Source organism: Triturus cristatus, chromosome 3_2 (assembly GCF_964204655.1).
Source record: "Triturus cristatus chromosome 3_2, aTriCri1.1, whole genome shotgun sequence".
Classification (NCBI taxonomy): Eukaryota; Metazoa; Chordata; class Amphibia; order Caudata; family Salamandridae; genus Triturus; species Triturus cristatus.
Window position 1 is genome coordinate 509428451 of NC_140584.1, and position 17454 is coordinate 509445904.

The following is a 17454-nucleotide window of genomic DNA, read 5'->3' on the forward strand; positions in this document are numbered from 1 at the left end:
CGGTCTCAGGGAGCAAGACAAGAGCACTTACCCACTAGGGCAGTCGTCTGATGGGTCACTGGGGGTGGGGCTGTGCAGCGGATCACATCGTCGGCCTGCACCGGCCTCTCCTGAATTGTTGGAGCCTCAAGAAAGGCTCAACATGCACCCCAATGTACGCCTCTCATTCTGGCAGAGGCCGCTCCGATCACCGGTCTCCCGTAGCCTCTGCGCTTGGGCCAGGGTCCGCCACTATGGATGCCAATAGCGGCCGATACAGGGGTGCCCACCGCAGAGTGGGAGTGAGTCGCCTCAACCACTCAGGGTCAGGGGTCTGCAAGACCTAGTGTGGCGCAGCTGCGCCCTTTGTGCTCGTGCAGCACCAGAGGCTGCCGGCGGGGAAATCGCCCAAAACTCGGGCAGCAGGCAGCTCTGGAGCCTCGGAGAGACCGGTAAACACACCGCAGCCCAGCAGTCACTCCAAGAGGTCAGCTAGCTAGCTTTAAGGGCGGATGGTGGAAAGGATGTTGAGTCAAATGGCGGAGCTCCAGAGCTACGCGGCCATCTTGGTCGGTATCCTGGCCATGTGTCGTCGTCCCCCCCCCCCCCCCCTCCTAATTAAATACCCCCACAGACCTGCTTCGCTGGAAGTGGGCATGCATGGGTGTTAAAATCTCCTGCCTTTAATATGATAATATCAAACTTAATTGTATTCAGCAAAACCTCCAGCCAGTTATCAACTGCATGTACCCCAGAACTAGGTGAAGTATCAAAATGTTATTGTAAAAGTTTACTGCTACTAATTCAGGGCCTCCCTTCGTTGATAACCAAAGTAACTGGCACTGAGGGGAAACATTTACAATGTTCTTCGTATCGGCTAAGAGATTATTTTAAATTAAATAGCTACTTTCCCACCCCTCCTTTGGCCTGCCGGGCTGGTGATGGTATAGCACACATAGACTACCTGGCATTAACATAAACAGGATCCGAACACCAGGATTCTTGGATATAGACCATATCAAGCTTAGCTATAATATCTAGCCACTCGGGGGAATCCAATGTATTTAATAGCCCCTGAACATTTAAGGCTGCCAAAAGTAATGACCCTTCATAGAACCGTGGAGTCGAAGATGGTTAAACGGGAAAGCAAGAGTCAGTACAGGTTTTAGGGCCAATTTTAACAATACTTTTTTAGTCAATATTTTGTCATGCAACCATGATTAAAGACTACATTACATAATTAAAAAGTCTGTTGGTATAATACTCTGTGTTCTGCAGGTTTTCCCTCACTTCTTCCAACTTTACTATGCCTTCTTCTGTTTGTGTTTTCTGTTCCTTTTTCTTTTGTTCTACTGCCAACCACAGTTCCCTCATTCCTAAGTTGTTGGCCTCAGTGGTCCTCAACCTCTGCGCTTTGCTTCCATTTGTCACTTTGCATACCCTTTACTACTTTCATTTACTCTCATTTTTATTGTTTCTTTTACCTAGCAGCACTATCCTTAGTCAACATTCAGAACCTTAGATACTTTCAGTGACTGAGCATTTGGTCCTGTTACAGTGCCTGTGCCTTCTTTCCTCCTTGCAAAGATGTATACTGATGCTGCTATTTCACTTTCTGCTTCCACTTAGGAATTCTTTGCTTTCCCTTTCTCACCTTTTTTACGCTTTATCCATTTTATTTTATTTTGACCGTCTACCCTTTGTTGTTGTCACAGCTCAGCTTATCTTCTTTTCTTGAAAATATATATATTGTTCTCTTACTTGGTTATATTTACAAAAGCATGAACAAAAACGATGATGATTTCTCACCCAGAGTTTTAACCTCATTTGCACTTAATTCTTAATTGCTGTTTTTTAATATGGTGCTCTTAACAGTTCAAGTTACTTATTTTATTGCTTTTATTGTACTTGATCTAATTTCTATACAATACACTAATTATCCACCAGTGATCTGCTCTATTTTAAGTGATCATTAAATATTGTTACACATCTTATAGAACAGGCTTTTAGAATGCTGGTCTGCATATACTCAGACCTGATTACTTTTTCAGAGAAAGTCCGAGTCACTAAAGGTAAAATGGAGATTTTCTCTGGATACAAAATTGTCTGTATATTTTTTCTGTCTCAAGTTATACTTCACAGTTCACAATGGCTTCACGTTTTACTGTGATTCTTAATACTGCACACTACTCCTTCACCTTATTAGCAAATGCACCAAGCTCTAGCTGGGTATTTTCTAAATATAAAGTCCTAATGAAGTTTATTTTTTTGTGTTATTAATGTTTGCATGTGGTACTGTTGTGTACTTCCCACTAACCCGTAGGATCTGCACGTTTGTTAGACAAATTAAACTTTGGGTGAGGTCCCTAGACTGATTTCACGCACCACCACAGGATAGGTTGGCCTAGAGACCAGCTTGCTCACAGTGCCACCATAAGCTCCCCTAACCCTGCCAGGGTGTGAATGGTTTTCTGCAACCAAGTAAACAACCCTGACTGCTCAGGGATTGTGGTAACAGATCAGAACCTTTTGCTCAGTCACTTGTGCTCTTTTGTTCTCTGATACAGAGAATACACTGTGGAACGTTTTCAATATATTTAATGAACCAATGTTATTCTTGCATAGAATGCTGCGATAATCGGTAGACAGAAGCAGATGAAAGGGATTACAAGCACCAAAAGATTAAATGGAGATATAATTCTACTATGGTGCAAAAACAGTGTATATATACAGGTATATAAAACAAGGCAGTAGTCGGGCGTACTCCTACTATGCAAACCCTACTCTGTGTGTACCTAGGGTGTTCGAGGTGTAAAGCCAAGAATCCCCCCCTGGGGACGATCCAACCCCAATACCTGGCTGGAGAGAATGTAGGACCTCGTCCAAGTCACGACTGGACACCCCACATGGAGATGTTAGACCGCTGTGTAGTGAAGTCTCAGCATTGCAGGGACCCTCAGGGTCAGCTGAAGTGCCTCCTCTACTAATCCTATGAAATGCTGATTTATAATAAAAAGCATCCTTGCGATGTACGTACACATTAGCGATGTTATGGATTTGTAGATAGCCCTGTCGCCCTGTGGATGAAGATAGAGCGACATTTTGTACATTCGTGCATAGAGGCCTTGTACTTGGTGTTCCAGACATTGTGATAATGTTCTGTGGAGCCACATGTGTAAACAGAAATAGTTTCAGAGAACCTAAAACAACATGGTCATGCATGTGAATATGTGCAAAAGGTCACAGCAGAAATGTTATTGTGAAAAAGAGAACAAGGTAAGAAATGAGCAGCTTCGCTACATGGGCCTAACCCAGGCACATGACAGTACTGACATCTGTATTTTTCCCCCCTCCTGAACACCATTTAAGTCCCTTCCCTCCTTGTCAGCATCAGAACGCTATTTTTTTTTTGTTCCCTCATTATCCATGTTTCCGAGGGAACCTAGTACGTTGGCATTTTTTGCATAGTTATTCAAATTAAAAACTAAACTTTTCTCTCTCTTGCTCTTTATTATTTACTTGTTCTTTGGTGACCAGAATTCTTGTGAAAGTATGGTTATTGAGGAGAAGGTTCTTATGCCTGTTGGTAACAGTGGTCTTTATTGATCATCTTTGGTGTCCCCAACCTCTACCGGGCACTCAACACTGGGCTAATATTGCGTTTATTATCTTTTTCATTGATGTTATTGCAAAAGCCTTTCCATCACACCAATTTCTTCAAATATTTTTTTTTTTTATAGGTAAAGTACCATAGACAAATATTTTCTTTTCTGAGATCGGCCTTTTTACTGAGGTGTCACCACATAACTCTGATTTCTCCAGTATTGAATCCTTCATAGATTCACATGCTTTTATCTACCCCGTCGTCATGGTGGGAGTCTCGCGGTAACAGAATGACCATAGCAGTACTAGAAACCTGCATAGAAAAATCCCATAGGGAAATACATTATTTGGTAACCAAACCTCATCATTATTTGGTCCGAAACTCAGCCAATCGGCTGCTAGCCCTGACATCACACTCCCCAGCAGAGCCATCATACCTCAGATTTCAACCGCCTTCGTGTGTTAAGGAGTCTCCTTGAGCCTTGCTCAGTTTTGTTCCTGAGTGAACTTTTGACCTTTCCAACTGCAAGTTCTTTCTTCTGGATTTAAGGTACTGTTTTACATCTTATACCTATTATGGCTGAAAGCTCTAAAAATAGGCTTTTCAGGCCCTGCAGATCCTGTGGGAAACCTAGACTGTATTCTGAAGATCCCCACAAGGACTGCTTGTATCATCTTCATCCTAAACATGTGCCAAAAGACTGCAAACACTGCAGAACCTTTTCAGCAAAATCTTTAAGAGACCGGGAGGCACGTTTACTGTTGTGGCTTCAAAAGAAGGTCACTTCAGATTCGGACTCTGAAGAGGTTAATATCCAGTCTTCCAAGAAGAGGAAGTCTTCTGCTCCTGAGGAAAAAGTGGAACCAAAAAAGCAGAAAACCAAAGACAAACAGGCTTCTTCGTCTTCTCTTCCTCACACTCCTCTGAAGAAGTCCTCAGAGTCAAGGGAGGTGCATTCATCTCAGTCTACAAAGGTTGGGGCGTCGCCGGCACTGATTTCTGTGAAAAAGTCAATGGCACCGTCGATGATTACTACAATCTCGACAACGATAGCTGCGTCGACGTAGACGACTAGAACAACGCTGACTTCGGTGACGACTTCGTCAACGATAATACGTATTTCTTCGTCCACGGGAACTCCGATGGGAGCTCCGTCTACGACGTCTTTTAAGTCCCCAAAGGCAAAATCATCTATATCCTTGAAGTCACTTCCACCGTCGACGGGCTGGACAAAAATTTCTCTGCTTCCTCCATCAAATCTGCTAGAATTGCAGTTAGAGGATGAAGAGTCGACGGGAGTGGCTTATAGCCCTTCCCAGCTTCAAATAAAGAGTCAGGACACGGATGAAGAAGAATATCAGGAGGTTCAAGAGGTGTTTTCATTCCAAGATCGTCCAGTGTCCGAATCGAAAAGGTATGAGTCTTTTCAACAATCATATGATTATGAGGACGAGGAAGAAGCACAGCCTGATGTGAGAGAAGAGTCTGTCTCAATGCCAATTTCTCTGGTGACTGACTTACGTCACATGATCAGCGACTATTACCGTCGTTTTCCTGAAGCTAACACCCCAGCCTCGAAGTCTTCAGCCAGTCCTACTCAAGTTCAAGTAACTCAACCTCCACCTCCACCTTCAGTGCAAAAGGTTCAATCTCCTCCAATTATTACAATCAGGGACGATTTAGCGGAGAGTGATGGAGAGCAACCAGAAGTAGGAGAATTTCTTCAGGAAAATCCAGTTGGGATAGAATTGGATCAATATATTCTACCTACTACGCCGTCGCCAGCAAACTCTCCTCCACAGGATATTGGAGGATTCCATGATATTATAAAAAAAAGCCTCAAAGAGATTTGAACTCCCACTTCCAGTACAGGAAACTGAGTGTTTGCTCTACGATTTTAAAGAGGAATCAAGAAAATCCATCATAGCGATTCCTATTATCGATCACATTTGGGACGAGGGATTGAAAATAATGAAGAATTTGGCCTCGGTCGCATCCTCGGTGCCCAGGATAGAGAAAAAGTATCGGGCCCCAGAATCTTCTCTAGCATGCTTAATTGGACATCCGCGGCCAGTGTCAATGGTGATGCAGGCCGCTCAAAGACAGTCAAAAAACCCAGTTTCAACTTCTGCAGCTCTTCCTGATAAGGAAGGAAGACGGATGGATGGTGCATGGAAGCGCTTTGCTGTGATGGCAGCAGCTTCCATTAGAGCTGCAAATGCTTTAGCTCTTATCAATAGGTACAATAGGCAGCTGTGGTCAGATATAGCACCGTTGTTGGCCCATGTGCCTGAGGCTAAAAAGGAAGAAGCTGCCTCCATATTACAAGATGGGGCTAGGGCGGCATCTGAATCCATAGATATTGCAATGGATATGTCTTCTGTAGCATTCAGGCAAATGGCGGGTGCAGTGGCTCTCCGAAAGCAAGGATGGCTTAAAGCCACTTCTTTTAGACCGGAAGTCCAAGCGAAAATAATTGGCATGCCGTTTGACGGAGAAAATCTCTTCGAAAAACATATTGATGATGCTCTCCAAGGTATCAAAGCTGACACACACTGCACGAGCGTTGGGCTCTCTGCAGCAGGGCAGATTCCAGTCCTTTCGGAAGAGAGGAACTAGAGGACAATACAATCAAAGATCCTCGTATCAGTCCAGCAGATACCATCCATACATTCAGCAGGGGTATCGTCAGTTTTCAAGTAACCAACAATTTCGACCCTCCAACATCCCGTATCATCAGCAGTCCAAAGGGAAGTCTACTGCGAGAGGTAAATCGCAGCAATCTAATAGAAGACAGTGACTCTGTCCAAGCGCCCGCCACATGCTAAGACCTCAAGGATCATTACCTTTCTCTCTTTTATCAGGAATGGCTGTCGATAACAACAGACAGATGGGTACTGGACGTGATACATCAAGGCCATACCCTGGAATTTATACAGAAACCTCCGAATCATCCTCCTTTTCACAGGAAGCAAGAACACCTGTCAGCCCTCAAGGCGGAAATTTTATCTCTTTTACAAAAAGAGGCAATAGAAGAGGTTCCGCGTCTTCAACGAGGGAAAGGCTTTTATTCGCATTTCTTTCTGATAAAGAAAAAACACACATCGAAATGGAGGCAGGTAATGGACCTGAGAAGTTTGAACAAATTCATCAAAAAGATATATTTTCGTATGCTATCCCTGCAAGAAATACTCCTACTTCTCTGCAAAGGAGATTACATGGCAACACTGGACCTCTTGGATGCTTATTTTCATATCCTGATTCATATAAATCACAGAAGGTTTCTACGTTTCATGGTGGCGGGGCGCCACTACCAGTTCAAAGTCTTGCCATTCGGCCTGAAGTCGGCGCCAAGGGTTTTTACGAAATGTATGACGCCAGTAGCAGCACACCTGAGACTTCAAGGTCACCAAATTTTCCCATATCGGGACGATTGGATCATAAAAAGTACTTCGTTCCAGGAAACCCAGCGCTCACTGCAATGTTGCATGGATGTCTTCAGTCGTCTGGGTCTAAGGATCAATCTAGAAAAGTCGTCCCTCATTCCATCTCAGTCCCTTCATTTTCTGGGAGCCATGCTTCGCACAAAGGAAGCAAAAGCTTATCCTTCAGAAGAGTGTACTCAGAAAATCATAAGCCTAGCGTCGCATCTACAAACAAAAAAGTGCATTTCTGTGAGAATCTTCAAATCCTTATTGGGGATGATGTCTTCTTGTATCCCAATTGCAGACTGCACATGAGGCCTCTTCAAGAGCTTCTAGACAAACAATGGATTCAATCTCAAGGGTCCTTCGAAGATCGGGTCTTCATCACTCCTCAGATCCAAAAGGCCCTGTCATGGTGGAAAATCAGAAAACATTTGACAGAAGGTCTGCTCTTCGAACCTCAACATCACAGTTATGTTATGGTGACAGATGCATCGCTACAAGGTTGTGGGGCACATCTCCAAGACCTCCAAATACATTGTCATTGGTCAGACCGCGAAGCTCAACTTCACATCAACCTGCTAGAGCTAAAGGCAGTTTTCTTGGGATTACAGGCATTTCTCCCCAGAATTCACGATTTGACACTACTAGTCAGAACAGACAGTGCAATATCGATGTTTTAACTATTAAAACAAGGGGGTAAAAAGTCAAAACTCCTGTTGAAACAAGCGCAAGAGATTTGGAGGTGGTTACTGCTTCACAACATCTCACTTCAAGTCCAGCATGTTCCAGGTGTGAACAACACAAGGGCAGATATCCTGAGCAGATCATCCAGTGTTTCACACGAGTGGGAATTGGATCAAATCGCTGGATCTGTTCGCGAACCACCACAACTCAAAATGCAAACACTTTGCAAGCAGGTTTCCTCAAAAGGGATCGTGGGGCAATGCACTACAGATGCCCTGGACAGGGATGTTCCCGTACGCATTCCCTCCATTTCCTCTGATATTGAGAGTGTTACGGAAGATGAAATCAGAACCGTGCCACTTAATTCTCATAGCCCCGGCATGGCCGACACAAGCTTGGTTCTCAGAACTTCTCAAGTTGTCAGTGGCACCCAGAATACAGTTCCCATTATTGCAGGACCTGATCACTATGAACGAAGGTCAAATTCGCCATCCAAATTTGAAATCGCTGAACTTGTCAGCATGGAACCTCACGAACATGAATTCCAATCTTTAAATATTTCTCAGGAATGCCGAGATATTCTCTCACGATCTCGGGCAATCTCTACGAATAAGACATATACGGCAAAATGGAAGAGATTTTGCCTCTTCATAGCAAATTCTTCCGTAACTTTTGCATTTAGCTAAAACAGGTCTTTCACATAAGTCTATAAAAGTGCATTTGGCAGCTATCTCAAGATAAAGGAGGGTTCCTAATCATCCATCCCTTTGGTCACAAAGAGTGATAGAAGAATTTCTCAAAGGGCTCTTCAGAGTGTTTCCCCCTGTGCAGCGCCCGATAGTCTCTTGGCAGCTTAATACGGTTCTTACACAGCTCATGAAACCACCGTTTGAATCAGTGCATAAAGCGGATTTACAGTTTATTTCATGCAAGACATCCTTGCTGTTAGCTCTCACGTCAGCAAGGAGGGTCAATGAAATTCAAGCCTTCTCAATTGCAGAACCTTTTTTTCCAATTCCGACCAGATAGTTATCCTTAGAACAAATCCAAAGTTCATTCCTAAGGTTCCGTCTATTTTTCATCTCAATGAGCCTGTAGTGTTACCTACATTCTTTAGAGATCCTTCTTCGTCTGCGGAAAGAGCCCTACACTCTCTGACATTAAACGATGTTTAAAATTCTACATTGACAAAACGAAGTCTTTCAGGAAAACAAACCAACTTTTTGTGGCTTTTTCTGGACCCATCAAAGGTTTGGCGCTGTCCAGATCTAGCATTTCGAGATGGATACCTTCGGCCATTTCCTTATGTCATGACAAAGCTGGAAAACCTCTACAATCCAGGGTGTTCGTGCATTCCACGAGAAAGATGGCAACTTCTACGGCTCTGTTTGCAGGAGTGTCTCTGCCAGACATTTGCAGGGCAGCGACGTGGAAAAATGCGCACACCTTCACTAGACACTATTGTCTAGACACAGCATGGAAAGAGGATGCAGCAGTGAGACAAGCAGTTCTACGCCATTTATTTCAATAAGGTATTTATCAAGATATATATATATATATATATATTTATATATATATATTTATATATTTGTTCTTGTATACATATTTGCAAATATATCTGTGTATCTAACCATTTATTTTCTTGCAATATTTGAATACTGTCTTTGCATAAGCATACTTTATTACAAATCTCTAAAGATAGATTACTTCTAAGATTGTTAATATCCTGAAAATAGGAGCAGAGCCCGCAGAAAATGTGGGGTTCTATCCTGGAAACGCAATTTGGTACAAGTACTGCTCGCTATTCTGATACAAGCATGTGAATCTATGAAAGATCCAATACTGGAGAAAAAACTAGTTACCTGTACACTATTGTTCTCCAGTATTCTCTTTCATAGATTCACATGCGGCCCGCCCACCTCCCCGTTTCTCAGGAAGACCTTTTTATCTCTAGATATATCCTTGTCTCTCACTTGGGGCTGGAAATCTGAGGTATGATGGCTCTCCTGGGGAGTGTGATGTCAGGGCTAGCAGCTGATCGGTTGAGTTTTGGACCAAATAATGATGAGGTTTGGTTACCAAATAATGTGATTCCCTATGGGATTTTTCTATGCAGGTTTCTAGTACTGCTATGGTCATTCTGTTACCGTGAGACTCCCACCATGACTACGGGGAAGATACAAGCATGTGAATCTATGAAAGATAATACTGGAGAACCATAGTGTACAGGTAAGTAACTAGTTTTTTCTTCTGTAAAACTGAGTGATTGTAGTGAGATAAAAACAATGGGATAGTGTTTATCATATGAACCCAGTAGGTCAGTGCTTAACTGCTCGTCAAATCTGTACAAAGGAGATAGAATTCCTGCCAGGTGTTCTGCCGCTCATGACTGGCTGCCCTGACTTTCTTGATTTACAAAAATAAGTACGGTTTCCAGGATTTCCTAAGGACAATTATTCCGGTTTTACCACTCCTATGTGAACGGATCCCAGTTCCCTGACTATAATTAGGGTTTATAAGATTCAAGCTATCCACTTTATTGAACACCCCTGCACTAAAGTAGCCGATGAAAGTGTTCCCTAACGGAGTGGCTGGCCCTGTACCTCAACAGCATAAGAGACTGCCAGTAATCACTATGATTGATCACAATTCTCAAATGGAGGGGCTTCCTTTGCCCCATCCGTCTTTGGTAATGCACTTTTTTGTTTTCTTTCCATATGTGATGAAGTCATAGCCTGATGGTAGCAAATTCAGGGTGCGAATTTTACATGATTGTAGACACAAAAATGTTTTGTGTGAATGATGCATTGAGTGAGTCTAGTGGAGCGAGTTATGTCATTAGCCACCCCACCTTTCATCTAAATTACCTCCACTCTCAAACTCTTCATGCATGTCTAATTTAATAGACAGCTGTCTTACTGTCCTACAGACTGCTGACAGCCATAAACTTTCGATCCTGGTATCTCGTATCTTTCTTTCATACCAAATGATATACATTCATCTGAGCTTCTTTGGATCCACTGTCCTCTGGGAGCACCTGCCAGAAAATATGAGCATTGTGGTCCTGTCGCTTCTGTCCCTCGGTGCCTTTGTCACCGAAGCTGTCCTTGACCGCTGCAGCCCCAGCACGGAAGCAGCGCCTGTCGTTTTGAAAACTCTTGAGCAGATACTATCCAAAGAGCAAGCTGTACAGGTCAGAGATTAAATCCTTTAAGAGTAAGCTGCCATAAGTGTGCCACGTACCATAGTCCCGAAGCAGCTTGTCTCACTTATGAATGAGCTGCCCACTTGAGCACCTATGCACATACTGAGGTCACATTCGCCTACTCACTTATGTTCCTTGCTTAAAGTCGATAGTCTTTATTTCTACAGCTGTTGTTTTACAGGTTTATCTGCATGGAACACTATGTTCGCAGGATTTCTTTGTGATGCAAGTTGTTGTACCGCCGTTTTTCAATAATAAATAACTCCACATTAGGAAAAACAATCTTTTCATAGCTATAGTGCATAAAGATATGTATAGCAGTGTTATTTTTCAGAGCATAAATATGTTAATACCATTCTCTACAGTTTTGAAGGTCTGCTCAAATTTTCCACCTCGAAAGGCTGTGTTGTGCTCCGCTTGGTGCGGGCTCTTTTTCTTCTGCTTTCATGTATAGGTGATATAGTGGCTCTTGAAGGTGTCTATATTGTGAGAAAATTATCCCATCATCTTTTTTTCTGACTGCTGCACTTCAGGCCATCTCTTCTTGGTGAACGTTCGCTTCCACTGATATTGCGCAACGTCGGGCACATAACTAGTTGACTGCAACATTGGACTGTTACGTCTGTATTTTTGATCAAGCTTTGATTATGGCCTCTTAACAACTTTTCCATTTGTAATAACTGTGATGAGACACTTTATTCAAATTAGGGGAGGGCCATGAAAGATGTATGTACTTAGTATGTTGACAAACTCCTTCAAAACAACAACTATATTCTTCAAATGTGTATTCACACATAATAATTAATTCTGTGAGGCTCTACAGTTTTCTCTGTTTAGTTTTTTTCAGGTGTTTTTCTTTTTTTTTTTCTTTAAAATGCAGAACTCCTTTCTTTATGAACTGTTTTCTGTTATGGTCCACTCTGGAAGTGCTGCTGGAGGCCATTATTATGCCTGCATAAAATCGTTTGCTGATGACCAGTGGTACAGTTTCAATGATCAGCACGTTAGTAGGGTAAGCATCTAAACATTATTTGTGTTTTTAGGGTTCTAACAATCACCAAGCCCGTTTCCTTTTGAATGTTAAATTTCATTGCAAAGTCTATTCAGACATAATTGTAACTCAAAACAATTGAAATGTTTTGTAGACATCTTCCCGTGAGATTCATAATGTTGCCCTGTTTTGCACTTGCAGGTTTCTTCCTACCAGGGTACTAGATGCCTTTAAAGAGGGCACTGCTGATTGTATCCCTCATGTATAGTTGCCAAGAATCCTGTTGGTTAAAACACCATATATGTTTTGTCCTTAAATAAACAGAACCACAGTATGAAATGATGCTACAGTCATTTTCATTTTTATTAGCTTTATTAAGAGTGTTTAATTGGACTTTACTGTGACATATGCTAATACTGCTGTTATCTATGTATCTGAAAGAAACATGTAGTGATAGATTCCTTACCTTAGAATTACCCCCAGGCGTCAGACTGGACCCGGAAAGTTTTCGTCCGCAGTACTCCTGCACGTCGGTAGGTGGCGTCGTGCGGCTCCGCGTCCGTCGTTGGTGTCGTGGTCGCTGGGATGACATTGTGCCATCTACTTAGACGCCGCCCACGTTCGCTGACGTCAGTTCTTTCTTTTTCCGCGCCAGCAAGCGCAGATCCGGGAAGAGCGGTAACCCCAGTCAATTTTTGACTGACTTTTTGAGGACTTTTTGTGTAAATTTTTCATCGAGTCCTGGTGCAGATAGAATGCCTGGCTTTAAGTCCTGCGAGGACTGTCACCGTATGATGTCGGTGACGGACCCGCATCGTGTGTGTCTTTTCTGCCTGGGGCGCAACCACAACACCAAGTCGTGCCCAGACTGCCGGGCCATCGCACCAAATCTTTGTGGGAGCGGTCCCGAAAGTTGCTGGAAGTCCAGCAGTCGGCTCGGCGCCCTTCGAGGTCCGGGTGCCCTTGGGAGGTCGAAGGACCGTGCGCGGAGTCCTCACCATCGATCTTCGGGATCAAAGTCTTCGCATTCTGGGTCATGTAAGGTGAAGCACAAGAAGTCAAAGAAGCGTCATCGTTCTCTGACTTCCCCTTGCGCAACGCAGCTGAGGGTGTGGGTGGTGCCACCCCCGCAGCTCCCGTGGAGCCTACGCAGTTGCCTCAGGCCTACCCGCCCTTTCCGGGTTCGTCGGTGACTCCGGCCCAAATACAGGATTTCTTGTCGGCCATGGCTCTCCTCTTTAGGCCGTCGGGTCCTGCCGGTGCGCCTTCGGGCCCCACGGTCCCAACTGGAGGTCCTAGCCTTTTACTGCCGGCGGCTCCGGCATCGCTGTCGGGTCCGGCCTCAGCACTGCAGGACCCCCCTGAATCCAGGCCTGGATCCCGGTCGATGCCAGTTGGTCTTCTAACGCCACCACCGACGTCGACCCCAACGGCACCACTTCTGACGTCACCCGCTCCTCGGGACGACGTCTGCCCTGGTTTTAGCCCTGAAGTGGACACGGCGTCGGCCCGGCATCGATCGATGCCATTCTCGGCGCTGCTGGGGGATTTCTATCCTCATGTCCCTGCTCCTTATTTTCGGCCTGTGAATCAGTCTGAGGAGGAAGGGTCAAACTGGGAAGGGGGTCTGAGGACCCTCTCGCAGCTGACTGCGAGTCTGAACAGGACTGGGCAGAGGAGTTGGGCGATGCCAGCGGTCTGGATACCTCACCAGACCTTGGCATTCTGTCTCCTCCTACCGTGGCTATGGAGGCGGGTGCTAATTATGCTGTGGTGTTGCGTAGGGCAGCTGAGGCCCTACACCTCGAACTCCCTACTGTGGCCGTCAGGACTAACCTCCTGACAGAAGTGCTTCAGCCAGCATCTACTTCTGCGGAGCTGCTGCTTCCCTTCAGTAAAGCACTTTCTAAAGTTTTTTTGGGCACCTGGTCCAGGCCCAACACAGGGGCTCTTGTGGCTAGGAACATGGCCTGACGCCATCGCCAAGCTCCGGGTTACCTCATCTTCCTCTCCCAACACCCCACCCCTGAGAGCTTGGTTGTCCAAGCCTCTGCATCCCCAAGCGCCTTCCCTTCCGCATCACCGGATAGGGAATCCAAGAAACTGGAACAGTTCGGAAAGAAGATTTTTTTCTTCTGCCAGTTCTGCGCTGCGGTCCGTGAACACTGCATGCCTCTTGGGCCGTTACTCCCACTCCGTGTGAGATACGGTGGCGCAAGGGCTGACTCCGTGTCTGGAGGAGGCCCAGACCGTTATCTTCCAGGCTGTTGCAGAGGAGAGAGACGCAGCTAAGTTCATGATTCGTTGTGGCGTTGACACCGCCGACTCACTGGGCATATCGATTTCAACGACGTTGGCACTCAGACGCCACGCCTGGCTGAGGACAACTCGTTTTTCAGGGGATGTCCAAAACACCCTTATGGACATACCTTTTGATGGGTGTCGCCTCTTCGGCGACAAAGCAGACTTTACGTTGGAGCGGTTTAAGGACTCGCGGGTTATGGCCAAGTCCTTTGAACTTTCCGCCTCCTGCCCTCCTCCGCCTTCTATTTTTCACTCCTTTCGTGGCACTGGAAGGGGCGCCCCTCAGTGTTTGCAACAGAGCTACAGACCTGCGCAGCAACCATCCCAGCGCGGATGCGGGTTCCACAGCGGCGGATCAAGGGGCCAGTGGGCGGGTCAGTCCACCTCCACCCCGGCCACCACTGCCTCCAAACCTTCCTAGTCTGAACTCTCAGGACCATCAAACGCCTGTGGGCGGCAGGCTTCGCCATCACCTCCCCCACTGGCGCACCATCACGTCGGACAGGTGGGTTTTATAGATTGTCCGAAGGGGCTAATCCCTCCCCTTCGAGACTACCCCTCCAGCCATGCCACCTCAGTACCACCGCATGTCGGGGGATCACTTGGTGCATCTTCAGCAGGAAGTTGTGACTCTCTTAGCCAAGGGGGCCATCGAGCGCTTTCCCGTGCCAGAATTGGGTCATGGTCATTATTTCCACTACTTTATGGTACCCAAGAAGGACAAGGGGCTGCGTCCTATCTTAGACCGCCGGAACGTAAATCGCTTCCTCCGCAAAGAGAAGTTCAAGATGTTGACTTTGGCTCAGGTCTTGTCTGCCCTCGATCCACAAGACTGGATGGTAGCGCTGGACTTGCAGGATGCTTATTTCCACATCCCAGTCCTGCCGTACCACCGGCGTTGCCTGTGGTTCACAGTAGGCCACAAACACTTTCAGTTCACCATGCTTCCCTTTGGGCTTACCAGTGCAGTCGTCTCCCACCTCCAGACTACGGCCGACCTCCTGCATTGGCTGGGGTTCTCCATCAATGTGCCGAAGTAGCACCTGCTTCCCTCTCAGAAGCTTCTCTTCACCGGAGTGTTTCTGGATACAATGCTTTTCCGGGTTTATCCTCCCGAACAGCGAGTCCGGGATATTCAGGCTCTGATTCCTATCTTTCAGCCTCTATCTTGGGTTTTGGTCAGGATGACCCGGAGGTTGCTGGGCCTCATGGCCTCCTGCTGGTAGATCATACCAGGTGGCATATGCGGGCTCTGCAGTGGGACCTGAAGTTCTAGTGGGCGCAGCATCGGGGAAACCTGTCCGGTCACGTCCAGATCTCGGAGGGCACTGCACGACAATTGCAGTGGTGGCTCACGAACCGGCATTGGGTCAATGGCAGATCCCTCTCCTTTCCCCAACTGGAGCATTTAGTGGTGACGGATGCGTCCCTCCTGGGATGGGGCGGCCACATGGGAGAGGCAGAGATCAGAGGCCTTTGGTCTCCGGCGAAGTCCAAGCTCCATATCAGCCTTCTGAAGCTTTGGGCGATCCGACTTGCACTGAAGGCATTCCTTCCCACTGTCCAGGGGAGAGTAGTGCATGTGTTCACAGACAACACCACCGCCATGTGGTACTGCAACAAGCAAGGCTGGATGGGGTCATGGACCCTATGTCAGGAGACTCTGCATCTCTGGAAATGGCTGGAACATCAGGGCATTTTCCTGGTGGTTCAACACCTGGCAGGTTCCCTGAACGCCAGGTCGTACGAACTCAGCCGCAGGTGCATGACGGATCGCGAATGGCATCTTCACTCGCAGGTGGCGCAAGGTCTCTTTCAACAGTGGGGAGAGCCTGGGTTAGATCTATTCACCACCGAAGAGAACGCGCAATCTCATCAGTTCTGCGCGTTGGAATTTCCAAGGCGGCACTCGCTCGGCGACGCTTTTCAACGCGAGTGGAGTTGCGGTCTGTTCTGCGCCTTTCCGCCTATACCACTTCTGCCGAGAGTGCTGAAGATCAGGCGCGACCAGGCCCAAGGCATCCTTGTGGCCCCGGACTGGGCTCGAAGAGTGTGGTATCCCAAACTAATCGGTATGTGCATCGATTCCCCCGATCAGACTGCCTCTTCGGGAGGATCTTCTGTCGCAGCAGCAGGGGACGGTCCTCCACCCGAACCTGTCCAGCCTCCACCTCTTTGCGTGGAGATTGAGCGGCGGCAATTGATTCCTTTCGACTTGCCTCCTGACGTTTCTGATGTCATTCTGGCAGCCAGATGTCCCTCCACTAAAGTGGTATAAGCCTGCAGGTGGAACAAATTTGTGGCATGGTGCACAGCAAAGGCTGTGGATCCCCTTTCTGCCCCTCTTTCTGAAGTCCTTTTGTTCCTGCTCTCTTTGGCCCGGCAGGGATCTGCTCTGGGCACTATCAAGGGCTACCTTTCTGCCATTTTGGCCCTTTCTCAGGCTCCCTGATCGGCCCTCTCTTTTCAAGTCCCCTGTTTTTCAAAGGCATTACTCACCTTTTCCCTCCTATTCTGTTTGTGATGCCACAGTGGCACTTAAATCTAGTTCTTAATTATCTCATGTGTGCTCCTTTCGAGCCCCTTCACAATTGTCCTCTTCGTCTCTTGACCTTGAAGACTGCTTTCCTGGTTGCCATCACCTCCGCTAGGCGAGTGAGTGAGCTCCAGGCTCTTTCTTGTAAACCTCCTTTTCTATCGGTCCATCCGGACAAGGTTATGCTCAGGCCCGGTCCTTCCTTTTTGTCAAAAGTTGTCACTGCCTTTCACATTGGGCAAACTATTACCTTGCCCACCTTCTTTCCGCCTCTGCATCCTTCCAGAGAGGAAGAGAGGCTCCACCGTGTGGACCCAAAACGTGCACTTTCGTTTTATCTAAACCGCACACAACAGTTCCGGATGGATGACCAACTCTTTGTTGGCTACGTTGGCACCAAGAAAGGTCGGGTGGTACACAAGCGGGCTATCTCCCACTGGGTCGTCTTGTGTATCAAAGCCTGTCATTCTTTGGCTAAAAAAGAGCCTCCGGTGGGGCTGCTTGCTCATTCCACTAGGGCAATTGCAGCTACTACTGCATTGGGACGTGGTGTCCCCCTGCAAGACATCTGTCATGCAGCCACGTGGGCCTCGCTGCACACGTTTACTAAGCATTATTGCCTGGACGGTCAAGTCCGGAGAGACGACTTCTTTGGCCGTTCTGTTCTCCATGATTTTCTGGTGTGATCTTGGTTCGCAGACCCACCACCGGGCTTGGTATTGC

General features: G+C 46.5%; 1 protein-coding gene across 4 annotated transcripts in view; it reads left to right on the forward strand.

Annotated features, from left to right (window-relative positions):
- Positions 1-17454, forward strand: part of USP47 (ubiquitin specific peptidase 47) — a 1403064-nt gene that overhangs the window by 556556 nt on the left and 829054 nt on the right. For all 4 annotated transcript variants that reach the window (XM_085648190.1, XM_085648191.1, XM_085648188.1 and 1 more), the window contains one exon: positions 11781-11912. In XM_085648190.1, the coding sequence (XP_085504316.1) occupies positions 11781-11912 (132 nt within the window). The remainder of the gene's footprint in view (positions 1-11780; positions 11913-17454) is intronic.